General features: G+C 38.7%; 5 protein-coding genes, 2 long non-coding RNA genes and 1 other non-coding gene across 12 annotated transcripts; 5 read left to right on the top strand and 3 right to left on the bottom strand.

Annotated features, from left to right (window-relative positions):
* Window positions 1-4113: 4113 nt before the first annotated feature.
* On the bottom strand, window positions 4114-6710 carry LOC104807718. Its single transcript, XM_010533109.2, has 6 exons — window positions 6354-6710; window positions 5521-5853; window positions 5376-5422; window positions 5011-5073; window positions 4501-4636; window positions 4114-4408 (listed from the first exon to the last, which is right to left on the bottom strand). The coding sequence occupies exons 1-6, from the start codon at window positions 6478-6480 to the stop codon at window positions 4395-4397; spliced, it is 720 nt and encodes a 239-aa protein (XP_010531411.1). The 5' UTR covers window positions 6481-6710; the 3' UTR covers window positions 4114-4394.
* Window positions 6711-8346: 1636 nt separating this feature from the next.
* LOC104807716 (gamma-glutamyltranspeptidase 1-like) lies at window positions 8347-11600 on the top strand. Of its 2 annotated transcripts, none has more exons than XM_010533107.1 (8): window positions 8347-8406; window positions 8501-8541; window positions 9176-9513; window positions 9708-10226; window positions 10339-10574; window positions 10678-10945; window positions 11036-11173; window positions 11260-11600. In XM_010533107.1, the coding sequence occupies exons 3-8, from the start codon at window positions 9178-9180 to the stop codon at window positions 11503-11505; spliced, it is 1743 nt and encodes a 580-aa protein (XP_010531409.1). In that variant the 5' UTR covers window positions 8347-8406; window positions 8501-8541; window positions 9176-9177; the 3' UTR covers window positions 11506-11600. The 2 variants fall into 2 exon arrangements, with proteins under 2 accessions (XP_010531409.1, XP_010531410.1); XM_010533108.1 differs by lacking the exon at window positions 8347-8406 and adding an exon at window positions 8416-8423.
* Window positions 11601-12534: 934 nt separating this feature from the next.
* On the top strand, window positions 12535-15640 carry LOC104807714 (alanine--glyoxylate aminotransferase 2 homolog 1, mitochondrial). Its single transcript, XM_010533106.1, has 9 exons — window positions 12535-12864; window positions 13221-13451; window positions 13553-13723; window positions 14046-14189; window positions 14291-14470; window positions 14549-14774; window positions 14870-14983; window positions 15071-15157; window positions 15295-15640. The coding sequence occupies exons 1-9, from the start codon at window positions 12619-12621 to the stop codon at window positions 15336-15338; spliced, it is 1443 nt and encodes a 480-aa protein (XP_010531408.1). The 5' UTR covers window positions 12535-12618; the 3' UTR covers window positions 15339-15640.
* Window positions 15641-15890: 250 nt separating this feature from the next.
* LOC104807712 lies at window positions 15891-16288 on the top strand. The gene is made up of 2 exons (XR_770844.1): window positions 15891-16164; window positions 16250-16288. It is a non-coding gene; the product is annotated as an uncharacterized LOC104807712 (long non-coding RNA).
* Window positions 16289-16581: 293 nt separating this feature from the next.
* On the bottom strand, window positions 16582-17981 carry LOC104807713 (UBP1-associated proteins 1B-like). Its single transcript, XM_010533105.1, is given in 1 exon segment — window positions 16582-17981. A coding segment is annotated over 1 exon segment (1017 nt). The 5' UTR covers window positions 17935-17981; the 3' UTR covers window positions 16582-16917.
* A 75-nt stretch (window positions 17982-18056) lies between these two features.
* On the top strand, window positions 18057-18130 carry TRNAV-CAC. Its single transcript has one exon. It is a non-coding gene; the product is annotated as a tRNA-Val (tRNA).
* Window positions 18131-18389: 259 nt separating this feature from the next.
* LOC104807711 lies at window positions 18390-22230 on the top strand. Of its 4 annotated transcripts, XM_010533101.2 has the most exons (7): window positions 18392-18568; window positions 18917-19002; window positions 19494-19640; window positions 19756-19864; window positions 20377-20500; window positions 21275-21548; window positions 21733-22230. In XM_010533101.2, the coding sequence occupies exons 1-7, from the start codon at window positions 18445-18447 to the stop codon at window positions 21838-21840; spliced, it is 972 nt and encodes a 323-aa protein (XP_010531403.1). In that variant the 5' UTR covers window positions 18392-18444; the 3' UTR covers window positions 21841-22230. The 4 variants fall into 4 exon arrangements, with proteins under 4 accessions (XP_010531404.1, XP_010531402.1, XP_010531403.1 ...); XM_010533102.2 differs by lacking the exon at window positions 21733-22230 and having other exon boundaries at window positions 18390-18568; window positions 19472-19534; window positions 21275-21709; XM_010533100.2 differs by lacking the exon at window positions 21733-22230 and having other exon boundaries at window positions 18391-18568; window positions 21275-21709.
* Window positions 22231-25149: 2919 nt separating this feature from the next.
* On the bottom strand, window positions 25150-26238 carry LOC104807710. Its single transcript, XR_770843.1, has 3 exons — window positions 26145-26238; window positions 25753-25821; window positions 25150-25397 (listed from the first exon to the last, which is right to left on the bottom strand). It is a non-coding gene; the product is annotated as an uncharacterized LOC104807710 (long non-coding RNA).
* Between the last annotated feature and the right edge of the window lie 309 nt (window positions 26239-26547).

The following is a 26547-nucleotide window of genomic DNA, read 5'->3' as shown; positions in this document are numbered from 1 at the left end:
CAAATCAAGTGTGTACTTCCTTTGAGATAGAAATAATCCCTCTGGAGTTCAGGAAGCTTCTATTCCAAGAAAGTACCTTAGCTCTCCCAAATCTTTAATATCAAAAGCGCGATGTAAAAATTGTTTGGTTTCTTTAATACCTGTAGAATCATTACCCGTGATAATGATGTCGTCGACATATACTAAGACTACAACAATACCTCTTTGGGAATGTGAAGTGAAGAGAGAATGGTCGCTTTCACTCCTTTTGAACTTATGATGTGATAAGGAATCATGAAGCTTTGCATACCATTGGCGAGGGGATTGTTTGAGTCCATATATCGATTTCTTAAGTTTGCACACCTTGTTTGCTTGTGATGGATCAAGAAGACCAGGAGGTAAGCGCATATAAATTTCTTCCTCTAGATCAATTTGGAGGAAAGCATTTTTGACATCCATCTGCCAAAGCTCCCAAGAGAGATTAGTAGCGATTGACAGAATTACTCTTACCGTGGGTAGTTTCGCAACGGGTGCAAATGTATCACTGTAGTCTTCCCCATAGGTTTGTGTGTAGCCTTTCGCTACTAGCCGGGCTTTATGTCTTTCAATATCACCATTACTTAAGTATTTGATCTTGTAAATCCAACGGCATCCGACAGGTTTCTTGTCCTTGGGCAAAGGGACAATATCCCACGTGTCATTGTTTTGCAATGCCAAGAGCTCATCCTCCATAGTCTTACGCCAAACTGCATGTTTCTTAGCCTCTTCGAAAGTCTGAGGTTCAGAATCCTGATCGATTTTGCTCAAGAAACACTGATGGGTAAGAGGCAAATGAGTAAGTGAGCAGAAATGTTGGATAGGGTGAGTTACCAGGTTCGCATTATCCCTCAGTTTGTAGGAAGGCTTTCTGTGTCTGTTGCTTCTGCGTAATGGGGCAACATCCAATCTGTTGGGTCTGACTTCTCTGTTTGGAGGATGTGAATCATGCTGTGGGACGTTATGAGGTTCATTATGGTGATTGTCGATGGCTGTTTCTGGTTGATGATCAGATTGTTCCTCTGTTTCAACCTCTGGTTCCCTGTTTGCACAAGCAGGATTACGAATGTGATCAAGAATCAGAGTTTCAGATGTGTTACCTGGCGTAGAGTGTGGGCCAGGAGGTGTGGAAATGTAGTCATCTTGATGAAGAAGGATCTTCAGGGTGTTGCTGTAATCTGGAACAGATTCAGAGAGATCCTCCAAATTCTTCCAATCTCGTTGATCAAAGTAACTTACATCCTCAAGAAACCTGACATCTCGAGAAACAAATAATCTACGAGTTTCCGGTTGATAACACTTGTACCCTTTCTGTCGAGTAGAATAGTCAAGAAACACGCACCTGATACTTTTCGGATCCAGCTTATTCCGCTGAGTTTCGGGCACAAGAACATAGCACAAACAACCAAATATTTTCAGAAAATCAAGGGAAGGTTTAGAATTGTTCAGTACCTCGAAAGGAGACATATCACGCAGAACTTTGGTTGGTAATCTGTTAATCAAAAAACAAGCAGTCATGACAGCATCACACCAAAACCGTTTCGGAATGTGTCGGTGAAACATTAAAGTTCTGGCAACTTCCAGAAGATGTTTGTTTTTTCTTTCAGCCACCCCATTTTGTTGGGGGGTATGGGCACATGATGATTGGTGTTCGATGCCATGGTGCGAGAAGTACTGCTGGAACCGTGAGTTGACATACTCGCCTCCGTTGTCCGAGCGCAGACACTTTAGAGTAGCTCCGTATTGCGTCTGGACGTAGGCATGAAACCTAACAAAAGCATCAAAAACTTCTCCTTTGGATTTAAGCATGGTTAGCCAAGTGTATTTTGATTTCTCATCGATGAAACTAACAAAGTATTTATAGTTTTCCCTTGAAGAACAGGGAGCAGTCCACACATCCGAGTGTTCTAAGTCAAAACATCTTTCATAAATAGTTTTTGAAATAGGAAAAACTGCACGGCAATGTTTGCCTAAAATGCAGGATTCACATGTCTTATGATCGAAAACAATTTGAGGAAACAACAACTTTAAAGCTTGAGAATGAGGGTGACCAAGCCTATCATGCCATATGGAGTTGAAGGCTACTGCAGTAGGATTGTTCAGCTCGAGAAGGTATAAACCATTGGATGTTCTTCCTTGAGCAACAATTTTTCCAGTCTTAATATCCTGAAATTTGACACCATTAGGACCAAAGATAGCATAGCAATCGAGATCTCTAGCAACCTTATGGACGGACAGAAGATTATTGGTAAAGTCTGGCACATACAAAGCATCAGTTTCTTTGTTACAGATATTCAATGTGCCAGTTCCCTGAATAGGAACAGATTGTCCGTTTGCTATGGAAACCGACCCATGTGATTGTTTTATATCAGATAACAGATTTGGATTATATATCATGTGGTTTGTAGCCCCCGAATCAATTATCAACTGACTATCAGCAACAGAAGTTAAGGATACATTACCGAGATCTTTAGCAGCAATGATCTTGGAAATATTGGTTGTCAGATTCTGCATCATTGTCTCTAAGTCCACTTTGGTGACATAATCACCAGAAGTAGATTGCTGAGAGTTGTTCAGAACCAGCAATCCTGCTTCTCGAGTTTCAAGAACAATCTCCCCTGCTAACCTGGCATTTTCAAAAGGAGATGGTTTCGGGTTTGTATACCTCAGTGGTTTAAGATGAGGATGCAGCTGCCAACACTTGTCTTTGGAGTGTCCTTTGCGCTTGCAATACTCACAAAAAATGGGCTTCCGATCTGCTGGGCGAAAGTATCCAGCTTTGAAGGCTGAATCATCAGCATTCACTCTGGCTTTGTGAGCGATGTCACTTGGGCTAGGAAACAGACTGTTGCCACCTTCCTCTTTCTTAATGCGAGCACAGATTTCATTGAAAGTAGGCAGAGATGATTCCCGGAGTATAGATTGAATCAGAGCCTTGTAAGATCCATTCAGTGAGAATAACAGAGCAAAAATTTTGTCTTGCTCATGGTTCTCAAGTTCTGTCTTGTCTGATGGAGGGGCTCTAAGTTCTCTGAATTCAGACCAGAGAGCAGTGAAATCACCAAGATGCATCTGGAAGGATTTCTCATCCTGTCGAAGAGAGTAAATCTTGGTTTTGACTTCATATATGCGATTAATGTTGGAAACATTTCCAAACACTTCCTGCAGAGTGTCCCAAAGTAATTTGGCAGACTCGATGTGGTTGAATGAGGCTAAAATAGAGCTTTCAAACGAGCTCTGTAAGACGGTGATGACAGTGTGATCCTCCTGAAGCCACTTAGATCCAGCTTCAGACATTGTGTCTGTGGCAGACATCTCTCTAGCCACCGAAACATGATCCCACCACCCTTTGCTTTTGAGAAACATTTTAGCTGATCTGGACCAGCTAAGATAGTTATCTCCATTGAGGGTGACGGGGATAATTTTGACAATAGATCTGTCCATTGACGCTGAGAATTTTGCAAAAGATGCTGTGTAAACCAAGATGAAGGGAAAAGTGAGAATCGGTTTCAGGCCTCGAGAGGCTCTGATACCATGTGAAAAACAGAGATGGAAGAGAGATTTGAGTTAAGAACCGAAAAGGATCCTCGTCTAGTATAAGGCCGAGAATCAGAAACTAGAGGATGTGAAGAAAAGAATTATGTCTCTTGCCTATATTCAAACGTAGGATACAGGTTATATACAAAGACTACATCAATATGTATATGGGAACTAAGATATTTTACAGAACATAAAATAAGGGAGATTAGATGTGTACAAGGAAATGTATATATGTAGTGTGATACGTAGCCTTAGATCCAGCTTGATATATTGTCTTCAGCTTAAGTCTTGGGATTCATCAATATCTGATCCTCCAATATCTTCTACAATACCTCTACTGGAAGGTGCCTTATCACGAGGCTGTTTTGGGAGCAGGAACGATGCCCTTCTTAATTGGGCTTATTGCTACAAAGGGGACCAATGGGGCGTTTACAGGACCTTTGCCGGATTATATAGCCATTTGAAAGAGTAATTGGACTTTTACAACAGACATGTGCTCATGGCCTGAATCAAGAAGGTTAGACGCTGAGATCAAGCAATTCTTTTCCAAATCAGCAGTTTGTTAATCAGAAACCTTCATTTCTTTGTATGTCCTGAAACATGAGTTACAACAGAATGCAGGGAAGAACATAACAGAACAGATACTTGTCATGCTGAGGAGTTACAGAAGCTGAAAAGGGCGGAGCAAATCTAACACAGAGACAAGAGTATGTAAAGCAAATCTAAATAAAAGGTTTGAACAGAGTAAAGCAGCATGCCTCTGCAAAAACACATCCATTTATACAACATTGCCAACTTACAACCTGAAAGTGTTTTTCAACCCTTGAAGCCCCCCTTCTTCAACTGTCTTCCTCTGCAACCAAGTCGGTTCCTCACATAAGAACACCATACTCGGGCTATTTATTGGCGCATAAGAGAACTATAACCTTTGATCTCGAAACATACCTTTTATAGCTCCCATATCGTTATCCTCTTTGTAGACGCCGAGAGGTGAACCATGCACAGAAAGAAGCATCTCCCCAGGTTTCGGTGGCCTCCGGGATTTGGGTGTCATTCCAATAGAAAGCCTTTGCGTGCTTACCTGCAACATTAACAACACCCTGTTTAGTGCTTGGATTGCCGAGAAAACTGAACTGTAAGAATGCTGATTTTAAACTCATATTTAAGGAATTAGTGTGTTGTCTCTACTCCTATAAGTAAATATACCCGTCTTATGGGCATATTTAAAATTGACTAGGTTGATCTTCCGCAAGCTTGAATGTAAATTGTAAAGTGCGATACTTTGTGCAAGTCACCCAACCAGAAACCGGTCAAGTGTCCTATTTGATTCTTATTCCTGGCCATTGTTACTCTAACCTTCTAGGCTTCTAATGAAAACATCCATCATAATAGTGTCCTTGCTTCATAGGTACAGCTGACATATAAAGATAACCGAATCACATAGCGGTAAAATACCCCTGGAGTCCGTAGAGCATCGTGGCTTGCATATATCTGGCTCTCAGAAGGCCCAAGAGAAACCTAAAAACATGAAATTGCAGAGCAAATTAAAAAGCAATTTATTTTATATTCATTGACCTGAAGCAGTTTTTGCTTAAGTTTTGTATTAGAAAAAAAAAACGATTTGTCACCTTATCTATGACAGCACCCAAGCCATACAAATTTACAGCTTGCTCTAAAGCTACTAGTCTAGTTGTCAATTTGGGGAAAAGCTTTAATGGTCTGGACAAAAGATAAACCTACAAGTTTCTCAGCTAGAACCAAAAACAAGAGCAAACTTTGACTTCACTCCGATAAAACTTAATATGAAGTTATGAACTTACAAGATCCTTGAAGTGTGGGTTATCAGCTCCTAACAGGCTTTGTGACACTGCCACAAAAAAAAAAAAAAAACATTACGATTTCTAACCTATTCACATGATAATCTCTGTTGCATTTAGCATGAAAGAACTCTTTGGGCTTCTCTACCTGTGCCAGGCAAGTCATAGCCACCGAAAGACGACCTGCCATAGAAGTCAGGAAAACCCATAGACAGCCGCCGTAAAAGAGAATAATGCATGTCCAGTCCATCTGCATTATCCATGAATGATTCGCCATCTTTTGCCTTCTGCTTCACCTCTATCTGCCCATTTTCTTCATTTTTCTCTAGGGATAAGTTGGGAAGGTTTTGTTCAAAGAATTGTGATACAGGAGTCTGAAGCTGTTCCTCAGTAAAATATGAGCGGAGCAAACGCAGAGCGGTTAAAGTGTGTTCAACCTCTACATCACGAATTGTCCTGATTGCAGCAATTTGCCTTTCAACTACACAGAGATTCCACACACTATATCAGATCAACATCACCTGCATTTCAACGCAATGCTGACTAATGCATGATACGAACAGCTTGAGAAATATGAGAAAAAGCTCAATCAGAATGTCCATCACGACAGTATGACTACTGCAAAAAACTATCATCTAAATAAAAGGGCTTTCCCAAGACAAATGCACATACGGAATACAACAAGAACAAGCATCTGCTGGCATCAGGATCAGCAAAACTCATGTCTGATACCATCAACAAATCACATTACAACTGTCAATGAGAAGACCAACCCACCTCAAAGGTATCATAACTAGAACCGCCACTAAGAAACACAGATAGAAAAGCGCGAAGAACCCGTAATTTGCATTTCCACTTTCATTCAGAAACAACAAGTGAAATTGAATCCGACAGCCGCTTAAATTGCGGGAAAGCCCACGATTTTCTAACGGAAATCAGAAGAGCCGATATCAGGAATTCATACTAGGTACAAAAAGGCACCTTCTTCATCCAGAAAACCCTCAGCCCTATCTTCCCTTCGAGTTCCTTTCTCGTCCTTGTCGCTCTGGCCATTGTTCTTCTCTTCTTCAATGGGTTTAGCAAGCTTTCCGGCCCTTCGCCTCGCCATGGTCTATGTAGGTCCTCACAAACACCTAGGGCTCGATTCGGTGAACTAACATGTAGACATTTACACTTACCGGATTGAAAGCGAACTAATCTCGTATCGCGAAACCGAAATAAACGAAATTCGGAACCCTAGAATTCAGGAGAGAGAAGATTCAAACAGAGCTTTTTTGAATTTGGATGGGGACGAGAGCGCGTTGGAGTTGAGCTTGCAGGGATAAAGGAAATTGACCAAAATGACGAACCTGCCCTCTGCATTTTTTTTTATAATCATATGGTTCTCGGAGGTTCGACCCGACTACATCCACCCTAGTCTCGGAATCAGTCTTTGTATAAAAATCATTTTAATCCAAAAATTACATCTCTTCCTACCAGTGGAATCGAACCCATGACCTCGAGAATGATTGGCCTATACATAGTTACCCGAATATTAAAAAAAACCAATGACCATTATATAGTTACGCGGAAAAAATTACATAGAGATACTGATACCCACTTGACCTAAATAATCACATATCAAGATTGTGTCAAAGTTTTTTTTAATTTTGAAAATAATATTTTTTTGGGAGTTTTGACCAGATGCACTTTATTTAAAAAAAAGGCATTGGTTTCGTGCTTTGATTTTTGAAAAAGTCAATAAATATTTCAACTTTATAACAAGTGTAATATATGCATAAGTCCGAATATTCCGTAAATTTGAATTTTTTGGTCAGATCATGGTTTGTGACCAACCAAAAGAGGACACCTCGGCCCCCTCTCAGTGCTAGGATTGTGGACCTTAAAATGCTGAGCCCAAGAATATGTACATATCTATATATATATATAATTATATATAGACTTCTGTCTTGAAGGGAGAATTTCAACTAGATATGCATATCTTTGAATTTTTTTGGGTATGAATGTGATTATAATATTATCAAAAATAGTGTTTACAAAATCAATCCTTGATTGCAATCAAAACGACAGTCCCAAACCGTAGAACCCATGATAACAAAACATCAAAAAATCAATAGCTAATTACAGAAGCATTGCGTTAATCATTCTGACTACATTAAGACCACAAAGGAAATACCAATTCTGTAACAGAATGTTACTGATGCCATATCGCCCCTTTTGAGTGGAGAGAATGTTGTCGCGAATCAGGTGTTTGATGTGGATCCGCAACTCATGCAACGTCCTTCTCCTGCCTTCAAAGATTCTAAGATTTCGTTCACGCCAAATCTCATAGACTATCACCTGGACTATTAGCCGAGCAATTTGGTAGCAGTTGTGGGACATATCACTTTGGCTGATCATCCACGGCGAGCAAACAAGCAGGTCCTCCGGAGGGCATATCTTTGAATTCGTACAAAAGAAAAGATATTTTTCGAATCAATCAGAAGTCAAATAAAAATTTGGAAAGGAAAATGAACAAGGCATGTGGTTCCGTAATGAATAATTATATTTAGCAACCCGCAAAATAATTCAAACCAGAATATTATTATTGTAATACGTATTAGTATTTATTTTAATTTAAATTTTAAAATAACAAGTCAACGTTTTGACTAAGATCAGGCGTCCCACTGAATTTTATTCTTTTTAAATATTTATAAAATTTATTAAAGATTTTGAAAAACTAGCCCATTGTAATTTGATTGTGGATTCCATTGTTGTTAATTTTGAATGTATATTAAAACGTTATCTAACAAAATTAAATAAACAAATCTATATCATCTATATTTTTTCTTTTTTCTCTTCTTATTTTCTATTTTTGAATTTTTATTTTTCTCTTTAATTAAATAAAAAAATATACCATATATTTTTATTAACTTTTTTGTATTGTATATATTCTTTTAATTCAAAATTTTTCTATATCCGCCGCTGGCTAAGATTCCTACTCGTCACGAAGAGGTCACCATCTTGAATTTCAAAGAGAGAAAGGGGTAACGCGGTAATCTTCCCGAGAAGGTCCCTGGGTCCATTTTTCCGGCATTTCCATCTTCTTCTCGTATTCTATTTAACGCCCTCCCTCGTTGCCGATGCAGAACCCACAACGCCCTACGACGCCGTCTCATCATCTCTGACTGTGAGTTCCTCTTCTTTTTTTGTTTCTCATCTTCCATTTTTTTTTTGTAGCGATTACGTGAAAATTCCATAATCTGATGTTTTTCCCAGTCTGAGGCCTTGAATCTCTTGGGATTAATCAGAGGATAATGCAATTAGTACGAGGATTAATATGCGGTGGATCTTAGTCTTAGATAACCTTAATGAAATCTCCTTTTCGTATTTAATCTCTGCACCTACTTACCTCAGATCAGACCCAACAGAAGAAAAGTCGCTGCAACTTCTCTCTCTTTTCTGCTCACTTTGTTTTGTTTTGCCCCACAACTTTCAGATATTTACTTTCCAAGTAGGAAGGTTTCGAATTTGACAATTTAACCCCTGACGGTTTCTGAAACCCACATCGGTTGGGAGTTACATATGTCTTGTTACAACTTACAATAGCAAAGTCAAAGTTTTGTCTTTTTCCTTTCCTTTCCTTCGGTGAATTTTCAAGACGTGTTCCTCTGTTTTACTTTTCGTCAATCTGTATTTCAGTCAACCTTCCAAAAATATCCGCAAATATAGTCAGACCAAACCCATCTTCTCTATGTTACTTGAACTGCAAGTCTCTAAACCCTACAAAAAAAAAATATCTCATTTCGTTTCATTGATATCAGCAATGGCTCTGGTGAGGGCAGCGACCGTTCTCTTCCTCCTCCTACTTCTGCATCCGATCTCGGCTCTTCACGGTCCAAAGGGCGACAGCAAGAATCGTATCGTTAAGTACCGTGGGGCGGTCGCAACGGACGATGGACGGTGTTCTGAGATAGGGATGAGAGTCCTCCGGTCCGGAGGGAACGCTATTGACGCGTCCGTGGCTTCTGCTCTCTGCTTGGGGGTGGTTAGCCCAGCGTCCAGTGGCATAGGCGGTGGTGCTTTTATGGTAGTAAGGCTTGCTAATGGTAAGGCTCTTGCCTATGATTCCAGAGAAACCGCTCCTCTCCTGGCCTCCGAGGTACTCTTTCCTTCTATCTTGCTTCCCGAGAAACGTTTCTGAGGTTTCAGTTTTGCAGCATTGGGTCTGTAATATGTGCTAGAGCGTGTCTGAAACGTACATTTTCTTGTCGTGGCAAGATCAAAATCCAGATTCTTGGCAAACGTCTGAGAAAACGAAAGACTGATCGTTTATGGGTTTGGTTGCTGGTGCAGAATATGTACGCAGGTAACGATACATCGAAGACGAAAGGTGCCTTATCAGTGGCTGTCCCTGGAGAAGTTGCAGGCCTATTTGAAGCTTGGAAACGACACGGGAAGCTCCCGTGGAAACGATTGGTGAGGCCAGCCGAGCAACTCGCTGGTCGAGGATTCAGGATTTCTCGGTACCTCTATATGCAGATGGATGCAACTAAATCAGATATCTTGGCTGACAAGGGACTCTCCGAGATATTCGCATCGAATGGGGATTTAAAGAAAGCCGGGGAGATAGTCCGTAACCCGAGACTGGCTTTGACACTTCGACAAATAGGTAACTATGGTCCGAAGGCATTTTATAACGGGACGGTAGGGCTTAACCTGGTGAGGGATATTCGTAAGGCCGGCGGGATAATAACGATGAAAGATCTGAGGAGTTATAGAGTTCAAGTGAAAGAACCGTTGTCTGGAGACATTCTTGGTTACAAATTGCTCACAATGCCTCCACCGTCTTCTGGCGGTGCTGCAATGATGCTTGTGAGTTCTTTGGCTCGGCTTTTCTTCTTTTTCTTTTTTGGTTAAAACGTCGATATTTCAGCGGGTGAGAACTGAAAACCGGTGAATGTGAAATGTTCTGGTGTTTTTTCAGATTCTGAATATCCTCGCTCAATATGGGGTCCCGTCAGGTGTTTCGGGATCTCTCGGGGTTCACCGATTAGTAGAAGCTCTGAAACACGCGTTTGCGGTCAGAATGAACCTCGGGGATCCAGATTTCGTCGATGTTACAAAGGTTGTCTCGGATATGATGTCACCGAAATTTGCCCAGGAGTTGAAGAAAACCATCAACGACAACAGAACCTTCGATCCGAGTCACTATGGCGGCAGGTTATCTATCCGACCCCGACGCCTCTTTAGGAGAGATACAGAGAATATTCTAGAAGATTACCATAATATTATTGTAATTTACGCGACGTAAACTTTGTCATAGGTGGAATCAGATCAACGATCATGGGACGAGCCATCTATCCATAATAGATCAAGAGAGGAACGCGGTTTCGATGACGAGTACTATAAACAGATACTTTGGTGCGGTTGTTCTTTCTCCGAGCACGGGAATCGTCCTGAACGACGAAATGGACGATTTCTCCGTCCCGAGCAAAGTGAACAGCAAAGACGTGCCACCGCCCGCGCCTGCTAACTTCATCCGGCCCGGGAAAAGACCCTTATCCTCTATGGCGCCCACCATTGTTCTCAAGGCAATTTTTTAACCCAAATCCTCGATGCCGTTGCCATGAACCAGATTCTGAATTCATACACTAAAACTATGATGATCTGTATTGATGCAGGATAACAAGGTGAAAGCTGCAGTAGGTGCGAGTGGTGGAGCCAACATCATTGCCGGAACGACAGAGGTTTTCATAAACCATTTCTTCTTGAAGATGGATCCTCTCTCCTCTGTCTTGGCCCCGAGGATCTACCACCAGGTTCTCGTGTTCTTTCTGTGAATGATCCTCCACGTGACATTTGACCGATCGTTCCTCGTATTGATACGGCTTTCTTTTGGTGACAGCTGATACCGAATAACGTGTTCTACGAGAACTGGACGACGGCGTACAACGACCACTTCGAGGTTCCTAAAGACATAAGAGATGGGTTGAGGAAGAAGGGACATGTCCTGCAGGAGATCCCGGGAGGGACGATTTCTCAGCTGGTGGTTCAAGAACTCGATGGTTCCTCGGGAAATTCACATGGCGACGTTAGTGAGCTTGTCGCCGTCAGTGATCCGAGAAAGGGAGGGTTTCCCGCTGGATATTGACATGGTTTTTTTCTATTCTTTCTTCTTTTGATTCAGTTTCGGACAGAAGATCTTGTTCCTGATGATCCCTCAAAAAAAAAATATTATGTTTTTTTTTTCGGTTGAATAAAATGAATAAGAATTTATCTTTAAGACAAAAACTCGATTGTTTTGGAAATAGAAAGCTTCTAAGTTGGATGTTTTTCTTTTTGATAATCATTTCATGGTAGCTTTGCCTCGTCAGATCCACGCAATGCATCACGTTGTTTATTTTAATTGGATGATAATCCTATTAAAAGATGTTTCGTTCCCATTTTCATTACATAATATTATAATTCCTGTTTTTTTTTTATTTGTCATTTTATAATCATAAACTCTTAGGATCCAAATCCAATACAGATAGGGACAGATATGAGTCAGTTGCATCGAACTCACGTGGAATCTCCACCCAAAATTTCTTATCACAAGGAATCTTTTCGAATCATATTATTGACACGTCATTATCATTCGGTGAAACTGCCGTAATCGCGATAAATCTCAAATCCTTTTCATTAATCTATCATTGACCCTAATTACCACGTTAATTTTTTTAGAATATTTTTTTTTTATAAAAAAAGCTCTTTACTGATTCTCATCTAATTTCATATTTTGTTGAAATAAAAAATTAAGTAAAAACAATATCATATTTTGTAATTTTTTATCTTATTGAAATAAAAATATTCAATCATTAAAATAAATACATATCGAACGAAAAAATATATGAGAGGAATAACTAAATGTGAGATGCCGAATTTTAGGGAATTAGGTTACTTTAGTAAATTGAGCAATTTACTGTAAAAAAAAGAGGTATATTATCAACCTTCTATCTTTTTTTTATATTAAGATAAAAAAGTTGATATTGTTCCTTTTTTTTACTAAACGTGGCGGAAAAAAAAAGAACAACTTGCGAAAAACTTTTCATTTTTAGCCAATTTCACCGAATTTTCTTGCTCCGACAAAATCTCGATTTGTTGCCTTATGTGAGTAATGCACTATAAACGTAACGTGTCGATTGGAGTTGGCTCACTGTCATCTTCAAGATCTCTCTCTCTCTCTCTCTCTCTCTCTCTCTCACAGGTTGTGATCGGTACATCAATGGCGTTACGGTGGCAGCTCCTGAAGAGAACCGTGGACAACGCCAAGTCCGCTCTCCGTCATAATCAGCCTGGAATCTCTCTCTCCGGTTACTTCTCCACTTCTCCTTCCTTCGCCGATGCTCCGCCGCGGCTCCCGCCGTTCGATTACCAGCCTCGGCCGTACAGAGGTCCCTCCGGCGATGAGGTTCTCCTGAAGCGGAAGAAGTTCCTCGGACCTTCTCTCTTCCACTACTACCAAAAGCCCGTATGTCAATTAGATGTTTTTCGCTGAAATTGTTTCGTTGGTTTGAGACTTTGATCTGTTTGGTGCGTCGATTTGCGATTTCTGTGGGTCTGAAAACGGCTGGATTTGGATTTGTTAGTTTGTAGTTCATGCAACTCTTGGTTCACGAAGATGATGCTCGATCGCCAAGCTTCTAACTGATCTGGGTTTCTAATTGCTCTGATTCTTGTCAATTCCGTTGGCTTCACAGATTTGCGTCTGACTAATTTAAGTTTCCTGTTTGGTGATTAACATTTCTTAAAAAAAAAAAAAAGTTACCTGTTTTGGTGAACTGTGTCAGCATCGTGTTTATCAAGTCTCTCTCCCCCTTGTCGCAGCTCAATATCGTTGAAGGGAAAATGCAGTATTTGTTTGATGAGTCAGGGCGGCGATATCTGGACGCATTCGCTGGAATCGTCACCGTCTCATGCGGGCATTGCCATCCTGACATCCTAAATGCTATCACGGAACAGAGCAAGCTTCTCCAACATGCTACTACCATATACCTGCACCATGCCATCGCTGATTTTGCTGAGGCATTAGCTGCTAAAATGCCTGGAAATCTCAAGGTACCCCTTGTTTGAGTGAAAAGCTTGATGTCCTCTTTGGGTTTACATTGTTAGGTTGCTGACAAGCTTGTAAAGAATTAACAGTCTTGCCTCGGATGCAGGTTGTATACTTTGTGAATTCTGGCTCTGAAGCTAATGAGTTGGCGATGATGATGGCTAGACTATACACCGGTAATCTTGAGATGATCTCCTTGAGAAACGCTTATCACGGTGGAAGTTCTAATACCATCGGGCTAACGGCTCTAAACACATGGAAGTACCCATTACCACAGGTTTGTTCATGGACTTGGCTTCTAAGAGTTCGCCTCATGAAAAACGTGTTGAAATCTTTATAGAAGTTCACATGCGAAACAATCGAGATTTCATTCCTCCAAAACATATATTAGTCGATTGGCGTTGGTTCTTCTGGGGTTTAGGCACAGGATGGTGACATCTGTAGTTGCAAGAAAAGTCTTTTTGCTCGCTTGGTAGGTCCACCAGAATGATGTTGATAACGGTCAAGTCTTGTCCAAACTTTTACCTGGCAATGATATTAGTTCTCTGCAACCACCAGTTTGTAACCGTTGTTTCCCAACCCGCTCTGGTATCTTACAGGGTGAGATCCATCACGCCATGAATCCCGATCCATACCGTGGGATCTTCGGCTCTGATGCTTCACTTTATGCTAAGGATGTGCAAGATCACATCGAATATGGCACTTCAGGCAAAGTGGCTGGGTTTATAGCGGAAACCATCCAGGTTTGTTAGAACTGTGAAGTGAATGGTTTTACTGCTTTTCGTTTTACCACTCCGTCGGCCAAGGCTGTTCACCGAGCTGCTGACTGTTGTGTTGGCTTTAGGGGGTTGGAGGAGCTGTGGAGTTGGCTCCTGGGTACTTGAAGCAGGTTTATGACATTGTGCGAAAGGCCGGTGGTGTATGCATCGCTGATGAAGTCCAAACTGGATTTGGTCGGACAGGAAGCCACTACTGGGGCTTTCAGACACAAGATGTCATTCCGGACATAGTGACAATGGCAAAGGTCCTAACAAAAACTCAAACTGTATGGATTCTAATCTCTAACCTTCCCTTGCATTGATTCCATGTATAATTGTTCCAGGGAATTGGAAATGGATTGCCACTAGGAGCTGTGGTGACTACACCAGAAATAGCAAGTGTTTTGGCTTCGAAAATTCAGTTCAATACATACGGAGGAAACCCTGTTTGTTCAGCTGGTGGGCGTGCAGTTCTCAATGTGATAGACAAGGAGAAGCGCCAATCACATTGTGCTGATGTCGGTCCACACCTTATTCAACGCTTGCGAGATCTTCAGCAAAGACATGACCGTAAGTTTTTTCTCCCAGTCTGGGTCTCGCTGCTAGTTCCAGAGATCAAAGATGTGTTTGGCAACATATTCAAACTCTGGTTTTGCTGTGATCAGTCATTGGAGATGTGAGAGGGAGGGGATTGATGGTTGGGGTGGAGCTCGTAACCGACAGGAAGAACAAGACACCAGCAAAGGCTGAAACTGCTGTCTTGTTCGAGCAACTTAGAGGTAATAACAATTGTCGAAAACCCTCGAGCCATAATTGGCAGTCCTATCAATTTGGCTAACGGGTTTTACCTTGATCTCCGCATGAAGAGCTCGGGATACTGATAGGGAAAGGAGGACTTCATGGAAACGTCTTCAGGATAAAACCGCCCATGTGTTTCACTAAGGATGATGCCGGTAACAGGGCCTCGTTTTCCTCATTAATTCCCTCTCTGTTGCAACAACATACCCTCTAGTTTCTCAGTTTTACGTCTAGGCCATGCAAAAATGGGAAGAAAAATAAATTCGTGGCTAAGTTTGGGTTGTATCTGCAGATTTCCTGGCAGAGGCACTGGACTACTCCATGTCCAGATTGTGAAGGCAAGAGGGAGGTGGAAGAATATATCCAAGAAGTCTTGTTATGTGGTGTTTGTTTAAGGGTTTTAATAAATAAAAAGAACAAAGTCGAAATCTCGATTTTAATTGTATCATGACACCATACCATCATCATTCGTTGTCTGTGAATAATTGTAGGAAAGGGGAATTTATGAAGAGAGAGAGTGAGTGGGGAACCCAAGGAAAAAGAGTATATGGAGAGAGAGAGAGAGAAGGGAATAGGTTCTGTTTGGTGGGGAAAGAATGGAAGAAGGGATACTACAGCTTGGCTGTTTGATTTGAGAATTTGAGGCCGTAGACCGTAGAGAGCAGTTAGTTTGCCCACTTGATCACTTGGGGTTTGATTCCATAATTCCCTTCATACATTATTTTCCTCCTTTTTTTAATATTTTTTTTTGTTATGTTTGAGTTTAGGGCATGAAGGAAATTAAATTAGGAGTTTGGGGTTATTTAGTAAAAAATATAAATCGATTGTTTGTATATAAATAAATGTGGGGTGGGAATAAAGGAGAGCTTGATGATGATGAGGGTAGAGAGAGAGAGAGAGAGAGAGAGAGGAATGAGGTGTGATATTTGTGAATGATGTCATCTGCCCGTTCTGCCCTTCACTCTCAACTACACTTACGGGCAGCCCTCTCTCTCTCTCTCTCTCTTGATTCCTAAAAAAAATCTCATATCATCTTCTGTCTCTCTCTCTCACACTACATCTCTATATCCGTGAGTGAGCTTCCTCTTGTTCTCCATCGTCTCTTCTCTCTCTGCTCGAAGAGCTTACAAGATGTGTTTGATCTCTCCTCCTACCTCGTCAGGTACTCTTTCTCCCTTATCCTTTTTTCATTTCCCCATCTGAGAGTGAAAAAGTCTCTGAATTTTGTCTTTTTTGTGTACTGAAAGGGCAATTCTGTGTTGTTTGGACAACCACAGGGAAGAAGGGAAGGATGGAGGCCAAACACGCTACGACGCTCCACCCCGCTCTCCTCTTCTCCTCTCTGGCAAGTCCCCCCCTCTCTCTAACTTGTCTAGAAGAAATGCCGTCTTCTTTCTAAATCTGTCTTCAAAAAATTGACATCAGAAGTTCGTTGTCCCCCTCCATGTCCAGCCCTGATTAATTCCTTCCCAACGACGACGACATTTTGACAGTAAACGAACTAAAAGGTCCTCTTTTTGCAAGAGGAGAAGAAATGCACTTGTGGACGACAGCTTCCCAGAGTGCACAAGGCCATGCAAAACAAGAATGGGGGCTTGAAGAAACCAATCCTCAAAATAGGAAATCTAGGATCAAAACCAGGAGCGAGAGACAGAAACCATATTGAAACGTAAAAGCTTCTGGATATGGAGAGTTGCAAGAATGAGAATCAAGGTTCATACAAAACGAAGCATATCTGAGAAGCAACAGGGAAAAAAAACCTTTACTTTATCCCAACCAAAGCTTATGCAAGGTTCAATAGGCTAATCCTAGATAACAACATAAGTAGCTCTCAACTAAGATAACGTAGCCATACCACATTTCTGTCAGGCGATTCCCTAGAATGTCGCTAACCAGCAACTCCATCTCTATGAGTCTATGACCTCAGATACCAAGCTCGCTCGCCGACACCGACGCCGCTTCCATCAGCAAAATTTTGGCTCGCCATACCCATGTGATTCGGTGGCACCATCAAGCCCTGGTTCATCATACCAGAACCAAATACAGCATAGTTCGGTAGACCAGAAACAACTTGATTACCCATCACTGCACCATACATTGGGTTAAAACCAGAAGGCTGTCCGAAAAAGGGCATGCTTTGTCCGGCCAAAACTACCGGCCCGGTATGATGTTGCGGCGCTTTGTTGACTACATGCCCATGAGAAAGCTCGAGCCCGGACACTTCGCTGTGACTATTACCCATCTGGGTCAAGTCGATTTTCACCTGCTCAACCATCTCCCGCCCTTTTCCAACCCCAGGTGGCCTCTCCGACGCGAGGTGGCAGACAACGGTGCGATTATACATATTTTTCTGTGGACTTTTCAGTGCTTTCATCGCGCCCTTACGCGTCTTGAACAACACAAAGCCGTACCCTTTAGCTCTGCCCGTATCCTTGTCCATGATCACGGTGCACTTCTCTATTTCACCGTAGGATTCGAAGGCCGTCTCGAGGCTCTCACTCGTCGTATCCCATCCGAGACCGCGCACGAATATCTTCCGCTGAGCGACGTTGCGGTCCGCCAACTCATGGACGGCGGAGATTAGCCGAGAACCCTTCTCGGCATTCGTGCAGATGAGGTCGACGAGTTCTTCCTTCGACTAGGATTCCAACAGCTGCCTGAGGTCTTTAGGATCATACTCGGAACCCGAGTCCGAATCGTTTGTAGAAATTGGGGTTGGAGTGGAAGGAGGATAAACCAGAGAGACTACTTCGTGTTCAGGCACTCCAGATTTCTCTGGTTTCTTGTGTTTCTTCTTCGATTTCTTCTCGGGCTTTTCGGATTTGTGTTTGTGCTTCTTAGAGATTTTCTTCTCCTTCACCACGTTCTTGACCTTCTCCTTCTCGGGCTTGCTGTGTTTCTTCTTTTTCCGCTTCTCTTTGTCTTTCGCCATGGTTGACGGCAATCGAAAAGAACAACTCGGCAGTAGGGCAAGCGAAAGGAAAGCTGGCAGGGAAAGTGCATAATAAAGATATTTTTAAAAGAATTTCCTAATATTTGCAAGTAAATCCAATCGTCCGGGTGGTGTAGTTGGTTATCACGCTAGTCTCACACACTAGAGGTCCCCGGTTCGAACCCGGGCTCGGACATTTTTCTTTTTCCAATGGTAACATTTTATTTTTTATTTCGACTTGTTTTTGTCAACCAAGCCATAAAAGTTTTAATTAAAGCCTAAGCAGAAAAATGAATGACTATCAAATCTCTATTTTGGTGTAAGAAGGTCTAATCAATGGATTAGTACCAAAATGTAATTCAAAGGCTTTTAATAAAAATATAAAACGCAATCGGGTCCAATCCTCTCTAATTAAACCCAACGGCCGGGTCATCTCTCTTCTCCTTTTAACGGCACACATCCAATACGAAATCGGGTCCAAGCTTCCTCTCTCCACGGTTTCGCGATCGGATGGCGGACCCATCGGAGTCTTCGCCGCTGGTTCCGCCGTCTCCGATGGCTGAGCCTAGCGATATCGATCTCGAAGCGGGGCCCTGTGAGCAGATTCAATGTCGAATTTGCCTTGAATCCGATGGTACACTTCCTCCCTTATTTCACTGCCTTTGTTCTCCTTTCGCCGGTTCACGTTCCCTTTACATGTGATCGTTGATTGGTTCTGTCCTTTTTCTTTTGATGGGATTTGGGGGGGGGGGGGGAAGTCGACAGTTTTTCGTGAATTGGAGTCTGGCCGTATCTTGTAGAAATGATTGAGGTGTTTACTGGGTGCTAATACTCACGATTGATATGCGGTATTAGTTTTGAGTGACTAATGCTCGTGAAGAAAGAGACATGGGTAGTTAACTCAAACTGCACCTAAATGCTGATTCTTGTGGTCTAGCTGTGTAATTCAAGCTAACTGTTTACTTGTTTCTATGTTTGTCAGGTAGGGATTTCATAGCTCCATGCAAATGCAAAGGAACGTCAATGTATGTACATAGGGAATGTTTGGATCATTGGAGATCTGTCAAGGTATACAAATTTTTCTTTTATCTCAATTTTGATCCAAGCTTGGGGCTTGGCATTCGTATGCGCAACTGGAGATCCGTACATACTAACGAGCTGTTGAGACTTTGCTGTATTTTCTTGGTTCCATTCCATTATAGTCCAATATTAAATACCTGTGTATTCTCTTTCATGGTCGACTTCTAATCTAAGGTGCTGAAAGGAATGTTCCTCTTGTGTAAATTGCACTTTTGTGGCTTGAGGCAAAAAGATTTGGATCATAAATAGGATAAAGAAGCATGGTTTCAGAATTTTATGCATATTCTTTACTGGGTTTATGTCAATATGATTCATGAGTGACAACGACATTATTTCTTTTTCATAAAGCAGGTATCTGTGTAGCTTTCTTAACTTAATAAGTTCTCTGCCATTAGTTTATAAATTGACAGTCACTAGCTATCCCGGGATGGTATCATGGATAACAATATCAATGCAGCAACGATATCATTTTATTGCAGGAAGGGTTTGCATTTGCACACTGCACAACCTGCAAGGCCAGGTATTATCTGAGAGTTCATTGCGCCGCAGATAGGAAATGGCGGACATTGAAGTTTCGGTTCTTTGTTACCCGAGATATTTTGTTCATATTTCTTGCTGTCCAGATTGTAATTTCTCGTTCTTCATCTGGGTTTATTTTATTTTATTTTATTTCTTTGCTCAATTTCGGTGTTTGCTAATAGATCCCATTTGAGCTTCCTAAATGACTACATATTCTCTCAGGTAATTGCTGCATTGGGCTACTTGGTCTATTTTGTAGATGGTTACCAGAAATCATGGCTTCGTCATATTTGGGGTTTTGACAGTGAGGTCACGTTTTATTACATGTGTGGTATGATCCCTAGAACTCTTATTGTATTCAGTATGCTCCTGCATCTCTGTATAGATAACTTAATATGTGCTATTTCTTCCAATTCCCAGAGGTAGGACGTGTGCTTTCCCATTATCTGTAGGCTTGGAAATGCTGGGTTTGATTCCGTGCACACATCCAAATTAATGTAGATTAAATTTGTGCTTTGGAATTAAAGGGTTTTCTCTTAGATGATATAGTCGTATATATTATTTTCCGCATGTCCGGTTTGCTAGAAGAGAAATAAGCTTCTTTCATCCTTGCAGCTTAGATGTTATATCAAGAGGTGGGAGGGTTAATCATGTACCAACAAAATACCGTGTAGGATATTGAACTAAATGAGAGCTGTCAAATCAACTTTTTTGGAACTGATTGTTCTATATTTTATGTAGCCCCTGCCTAGGTTTCATATTTTTATGAAATTCTGCTGAATGATTCTTTAATTACAACTACTCTATTAGTGCATTCACACGACTATGCATGTTATTGTTCAGGAGCTTTATTGTTCTTTGCTTTGTTGGGTCTATCTGGATGCTTCATAACTTGTTACGATCGAAGAGTTCGGAATGACTTAGCTCAGCCTTGCCGAGAATTATGCCTCTGCTGCTGTCACCCTGGGTATAGCTGCAAAACCTTGATTTTCATTATGTTTATTTGATTTTGGTTGGTTTTTGGGATAAGATTTCTGATATTTTGATGTCCGGATATGCTCCTCCTTACTCCTTAGTTATGAGTGGATAGTTCAAGGGATGACCTATATACCTGCGGTTTTTGGCATATTTTTCCTTGGTTTTGGATTAGTATGTATTATTAAATCATATCGAGAAACTTTGTGGATTAAAATCAGAAGTAAAGAGGAAAGCTATGGGGAGAAAAAAGTTGATGGCTTGTCGTATGAATGATGGAAGAAAAAGTTCCTTTCAAAGATTGAACTTAGTTTCATAAAATAATTATGTGAAATAAGAATAGGTTTTGAATGACTCAATAGTTGTGTTCTTTGGTAAAAGGAAAGCTTCAAGATTTTGCTTGCCAATTAGATGTCCTTAGGTACAAGTTTATGACCTGCCAAAACGCACCCACTAGTTTACTCTCCTTGTTCCTGCTATTTGAGAATTTGAGGCCGTAGACCGTAGAGAGCAGTTAGTTTGCCCACTTAAGGTAGTTCTTTGGTGCCAAACTGAATTGGTCTAGTACAATGATATAAATTGTTTGAACAATCTTGACTCTCTTTTTTCCCCTTAAGCTCCCAATAAGCTTCCTAATTACAGAGTTTATCAAGGTGAAATGAGGTGTGAAGTTTAATGTAATCAGTCAGAGGAGATTGAAAGCATTATATGATTTCAGGCTTTGATTCGATCTATTCATTGGGTTGGATGTATTATGTAATCGCAGGATATGCACAGACTGTCATCTACCAGGGACTCTTTGCATGTGGACGGACTGCACCACATGCTTTGAAGGGTGTGCAAGTGCAGCCAGCGAATGCGGTGGTTGTCTAAGTGGTGCCGGAGAAGCCGGATTGCCATTGCTCTTCATAATGGCATTGATAGTTCTCGGTCTATTTACCGTAATTGGCATATTCTACAGTGTACTCGTGGCCACGATGGTTGGACAACGCATTTGGCAGCGCCATTACCACATACTTGCTAAAAGAATGCTTACAAAGGTGAGTTTTGCTCTGAATTGGTCAGTTGGTTGTTTACGCCCCTCTCCATGTCCATATCTAATGCTACTTTGTCGTGCCCAAACTCTACGTTTGTGGGAATATGTGTATATGTAGCATTAGCAGTCACTTGCCTTAGTTATAACATTACTCTTCCTTCTGAATTTCCTTGTATGCTTACCAATAGGAATATGTGGTGGAGGATGTTGATGGAGAGATGACCGGTTCTGAATGGTCACCTCCACCTCTGCCACCTGAGCATGTTCACCAGCTTAAAACGCTCGGCCTTCTTTGAAACCATTTCAAGTGAAACAAGCTGAGGCATAACATAAACTTGGGTTGACGCCCTATTTCTCAGCAGGTCAGACTTCTCCTTACTCCTAAGTCCTAAGCCCTTGAACTCTGAATTAACACACGTGAAATCTATCCGACTCGCCTTCGGACAGACCTTGACAAGTTTTATCTTATGGATTGTACATTCGTAAGAAGATATATAAGTCGATTGGATACAAAATCTTTACAGATTTTTGAAATCTCGACCCGTTTTTATTGTGAAGTCGATTTTCGGGTTTTATTGTCCACTCGAGTTATATGGCATACGTCATAGAGTGATTTTGGATCTGGCTGTAAATCTGGTCTGGATGATGTGATGCATTTGTTCTTATAATAGTTTGATTCTCCTCAACTCATTTCCTTTGAAGAGGGGAACAGGCTTCGTTATATTATTTGTAATGAACGGTGATCACGGAATATAACTGTTCTCTAATGTTATATATATATATATATATATACTAGGTAATAACCCGCACGCATCACACTGACTATAAATATCAAATAAAATTTAAAAATTTATTATTAGTTTTAAAATTAAATATGTTATATTTTATTTTTAAATTTATAATTCATATCTTTAAATCAAAATGATAAAATATTTTTTGAAAAATGAGATAACGGTAAAATCTTTTCTTAAAAGAGAATGTGAATAGTTTTTATGTTTGTATTTTCGTGGCTCATAATATAAAATTTTATTATAATTAAGGGTTGAAATGTAGAATATTAGAATATTGATTTTAGAATTTTTTATCACTCGGTGAAAGAGTCATTTTTGCTAAATCGAGAGGATCTAAAGAAAATGATTATAGTGGAATGTGGCAAATACAAATTTAAACAATAATATACACTAAGTTGGTATTAGAAATCAAATAATAATGGATTTAGATTAATAAGACTTCAGAATAACACATTGATATAATGTTAAATCTGTACAATTTCACCAATATTAAAATTTTATAGATTTCTATTTAATTTAACCAAATTAATGAAATAAAATAGTAATCTTACGACTCTTTCATTTGTCTCATTACATTCTATATTTGTATATTATTTTTTTTATAAATTAAGATTTGACCACCTTTGTATTAAAAAATCTAAAAACTAAGATTATATATTATTTATGTGCTATATATATTTTTATCATAATAATATTCGTTCAACAATCCGTATGAAATCAATACACTTCTAATTTAAATATATATGAGTTGAGCATAATTTAATTAGATCCTTTTATTTAGTTTGATCTGTAATTTATTAAATTTATTTTGTATTGTTCCTATCATATCAATTTATTTTATATGATCCTTCTTGACTCATACTGAGCTCTTTGATTATATAATAAAAAAGTTGATTTAGTTTATTCATATGTGACATATGTCTTGTAAACTATATAGAAATTAGAGTCTCAAATAAAATGATACTTACCAGATCCAGATCCAGACTCTAATATGGTTGGACGCGAATGACCTTTTGTTTGAAGTATACACTTCAAGACCGATCCAATAAATTTCTAAAAAAACTTTTAAAAAATTCATTGGCACCTATGAGTCTCATATTCGATTAAATTAACATTTCATATTACACCATTAAAACCTTAACAATTTTAACAATATTCATTAGACTCATTTTAGATTTATAAGTTAATTCAAACATCAGTTGAAAAACTATTTATTAGATTGTAACGATATTTATCAAAAATCGAAACTTTAATGATCGTCATATTTATGTATCTATTTGTCACTTATAAGTAGTTATTTTTTATTGATTTTATAATATTTTGTATAATTGTATATGTTTTGTGAGAAAAATTTGTCATTCTCCAAATAAAAATAACAGAAAAAACTTATATTATTGATGTTAAAGAAAAATAATTATTTTAAAAATAATTTTATTTAGAAAAATGAGTTAACTTTATCATTTTTTTTCTTTTGGTAGAGTATCTTAATTTGCTAAGCAAACGAAGATAAACGAAATGAAATGAATATATATATATATTTAGATGTGAATATAACGTATATAGCCAAATAAATAAAAATATTTAAAATAAAAATAAATGAATAATATCGAGATGATAGTATGTTATCTTTTACGACTCAATGAAAAAGTTATATTTTTGGAAATCCGGAGTTACTTGAAGAATGTAGTTACTAATAATCTGCCAAGTATAATTTCAAACAATAATCTAAATTTGGTCGGCATTAGAAAACCAATAATAATGTATTAAATTAATAACACTTTACAATAAAAATATTGGTATAATATTAAATCGGTATAATCTCACCCGTATTAAAATTTTATAGATATTTATTTAATTTAGTCAAATTAATGATATACAATACTAATCCTACTACTTTTTTATTTGTCACATTATATTCTAAATTCTAGATTAGTGTATTATTTATCATCTTTATACTAAAAAACTAAAAAATAATATTATATCATATTTGTATGATATATATATTTCATAACAATAATATTGGTTCAACCACCCGTATGAAACTAATCTATTTTTAATTTTTATATGAACTCCACCTTTTATTTTAGTTTGTAGGTATTGGTCATATACACTAAAAATATCGAATATGGGTATTTATTTCATGTTAATGTTCCCTTTTTTAATGGTCCGAGCAATAGTAGTTTGTAAATGTTGTAGTTTAAAATGATACATAAATAATTAAAAAAAAATTTAGTTTGTAATTAATGGAGTCCGTGTAGCACAGTTTGGCTTCACCAATATGATATATGTATTTCCTTAGTTACACGTATATACATATCTCCTAATCTTTTAATTCATCAATTAAATCATGTTTTTGTATAAAATTATAGATATAAGTGTAATATTCAACGACACCCTCAAATGTGTAATTACACCCAATCTAATCAGTTAACGTTTGTTTTTTTATGGTATATCGTACTACATTCGGTTTAGATGAGTTAACAAACGAATAATTTAATCACAAAAAGAATATTTATATTTTAAAATCTATGCACTTTTTTATATTTTTCGATAATATTGTATTGTTATATGAGATTATAATGTAGTTAAAATAGTAATTTATTTGCTTAAAAATCAATTGGTTTAGGGATATATAAGAAAAAACTAATTTTTTACACGTTTAGAACCTCTTCAAGTTTAAGATGGGTCTTGATTTTTACATACAGTTTTACGTAATTAATTTAATTATCATCTCATCATTTGTTACACAATTTTTTAAATTTATTCTGCAAATATACAACGAACAAATGGAGAACGGAGGGAAGAAATCCAAAGAAGAATAAACAGAGGGAGGAGTTGAATATGTATCCTCTTTGGACAAATTGTTTTTTTTTTCTCTCTGATGAATTCAGAGACGGTTTGTTTTCAACTCGCTTAGCCTTCAATGGTGAAGAAGTCGACATGCCTAGCGGATTTATCGAATCTAATACGAAAATATTTTCGTCAGTGGAACCTGAAACTCTCTGCTTTGAAATAGCTTCGACTTCGACCTTTCGTGGATCTCGGTCGTTTCCTTTGAGAGACTGCAATAAACAAACATGCATAAATCAACCTGATAAAAATCCAAAAAATTATGAGAGATTGATTGATCGTTGTAGATAAATAATATATTTTATTATTTTAAAAAAGACATGTACTATATGATGGATATATTTTAATGTTAACTATTGGAAAATATATTAACCTTGGTTCTATGGTCAAGAAGATGACAAAGAACGTTCACAACATATCCTATTTAGTTTAGAATTAAATGAACAAAAAAAGAACAGTAAAAAGTAAAGAGAGAGACTTAATATTTATTTTTTTCCACAGTTAATTTCCAGACATAAATGATCCAACGCCGATCATGTTTATTAGTTGTGCTTATCATTCACTTACCATTTCACTCTAAAGCATATCATTTTTCTGTCATCGTAGAACTTCCACTAACTTAAGGTACTGGAAAATCTGCAAAAATAATACAACATATCAATTGAAATGTTCACACACATATATACATACTCACACAATTAAATATTTTCATGTCGTGCTTAAGAGGATATGATCTTGTTTCATGGTACAACTTCATATTCTTTTCAAATTTTAATCTATACACGAGACACAAACTCAAACAAAGTAGAAGAAAGAGAGACTTAGAGAGCATGAGAGTCGACAAAAACATGAACTCACCTTGACTGTATAATCTGGAGAATCTAACAACAAACCAATTTTTGTCATTGTAATAACCAATCCAAAGAAATAATAATAAAAAATTAAGAAAAAAAACTTACCAAAAGTTGCCAAAGTAAAAGTCATAGAAATTAGAAACCAATGATAGAGAGAGTGAAAATGAGAATCGACGGAACGGACGACAGAGGAGAGAGATAATGGAAAGGAGAAAGAGAGTGAATGATGGTAGAAAGAGAGAGGTGAGTAAAATATTATAACCTAGGTATTTTTGTAATTATCTTCTATATATCGAAGGGTACAATGGTAAATTTTTTATAATTCGGATATACGCGAGAAATGATCTGAATTAGGAATATCAACCTAAATCTAAATCCGAATTTTGGATCTTAACAAAAGAAAAACCCGATCTCTGTCTCATTATAGTATAGGTATATGATTTTTCGAATACCCGACTTTCGGATCGGGACGAATACTCGATTTTCAAAAAATTTTGTCCACCCCTAC

This window comes from Tarenaya hassleriana, unplaced genomic scaffold (assembly GCF_000463585.1).
Source record: "Tarenaya hassleriana unplaced genomic scaffold, ASM46358v1 Cleome13, whole genome shotgun sequence".
NCBI lineage: Eukaryota > Viridiplantae > Streptophyta > Magnoliopsida > Brassicales > Cleomaceae > Tarenaya > Tarenaya hassleriana.
Note: the sequence above shows the minus strand (reverse complement) of the source record. Positions and strands in the feature narration are given on the sequence as shown.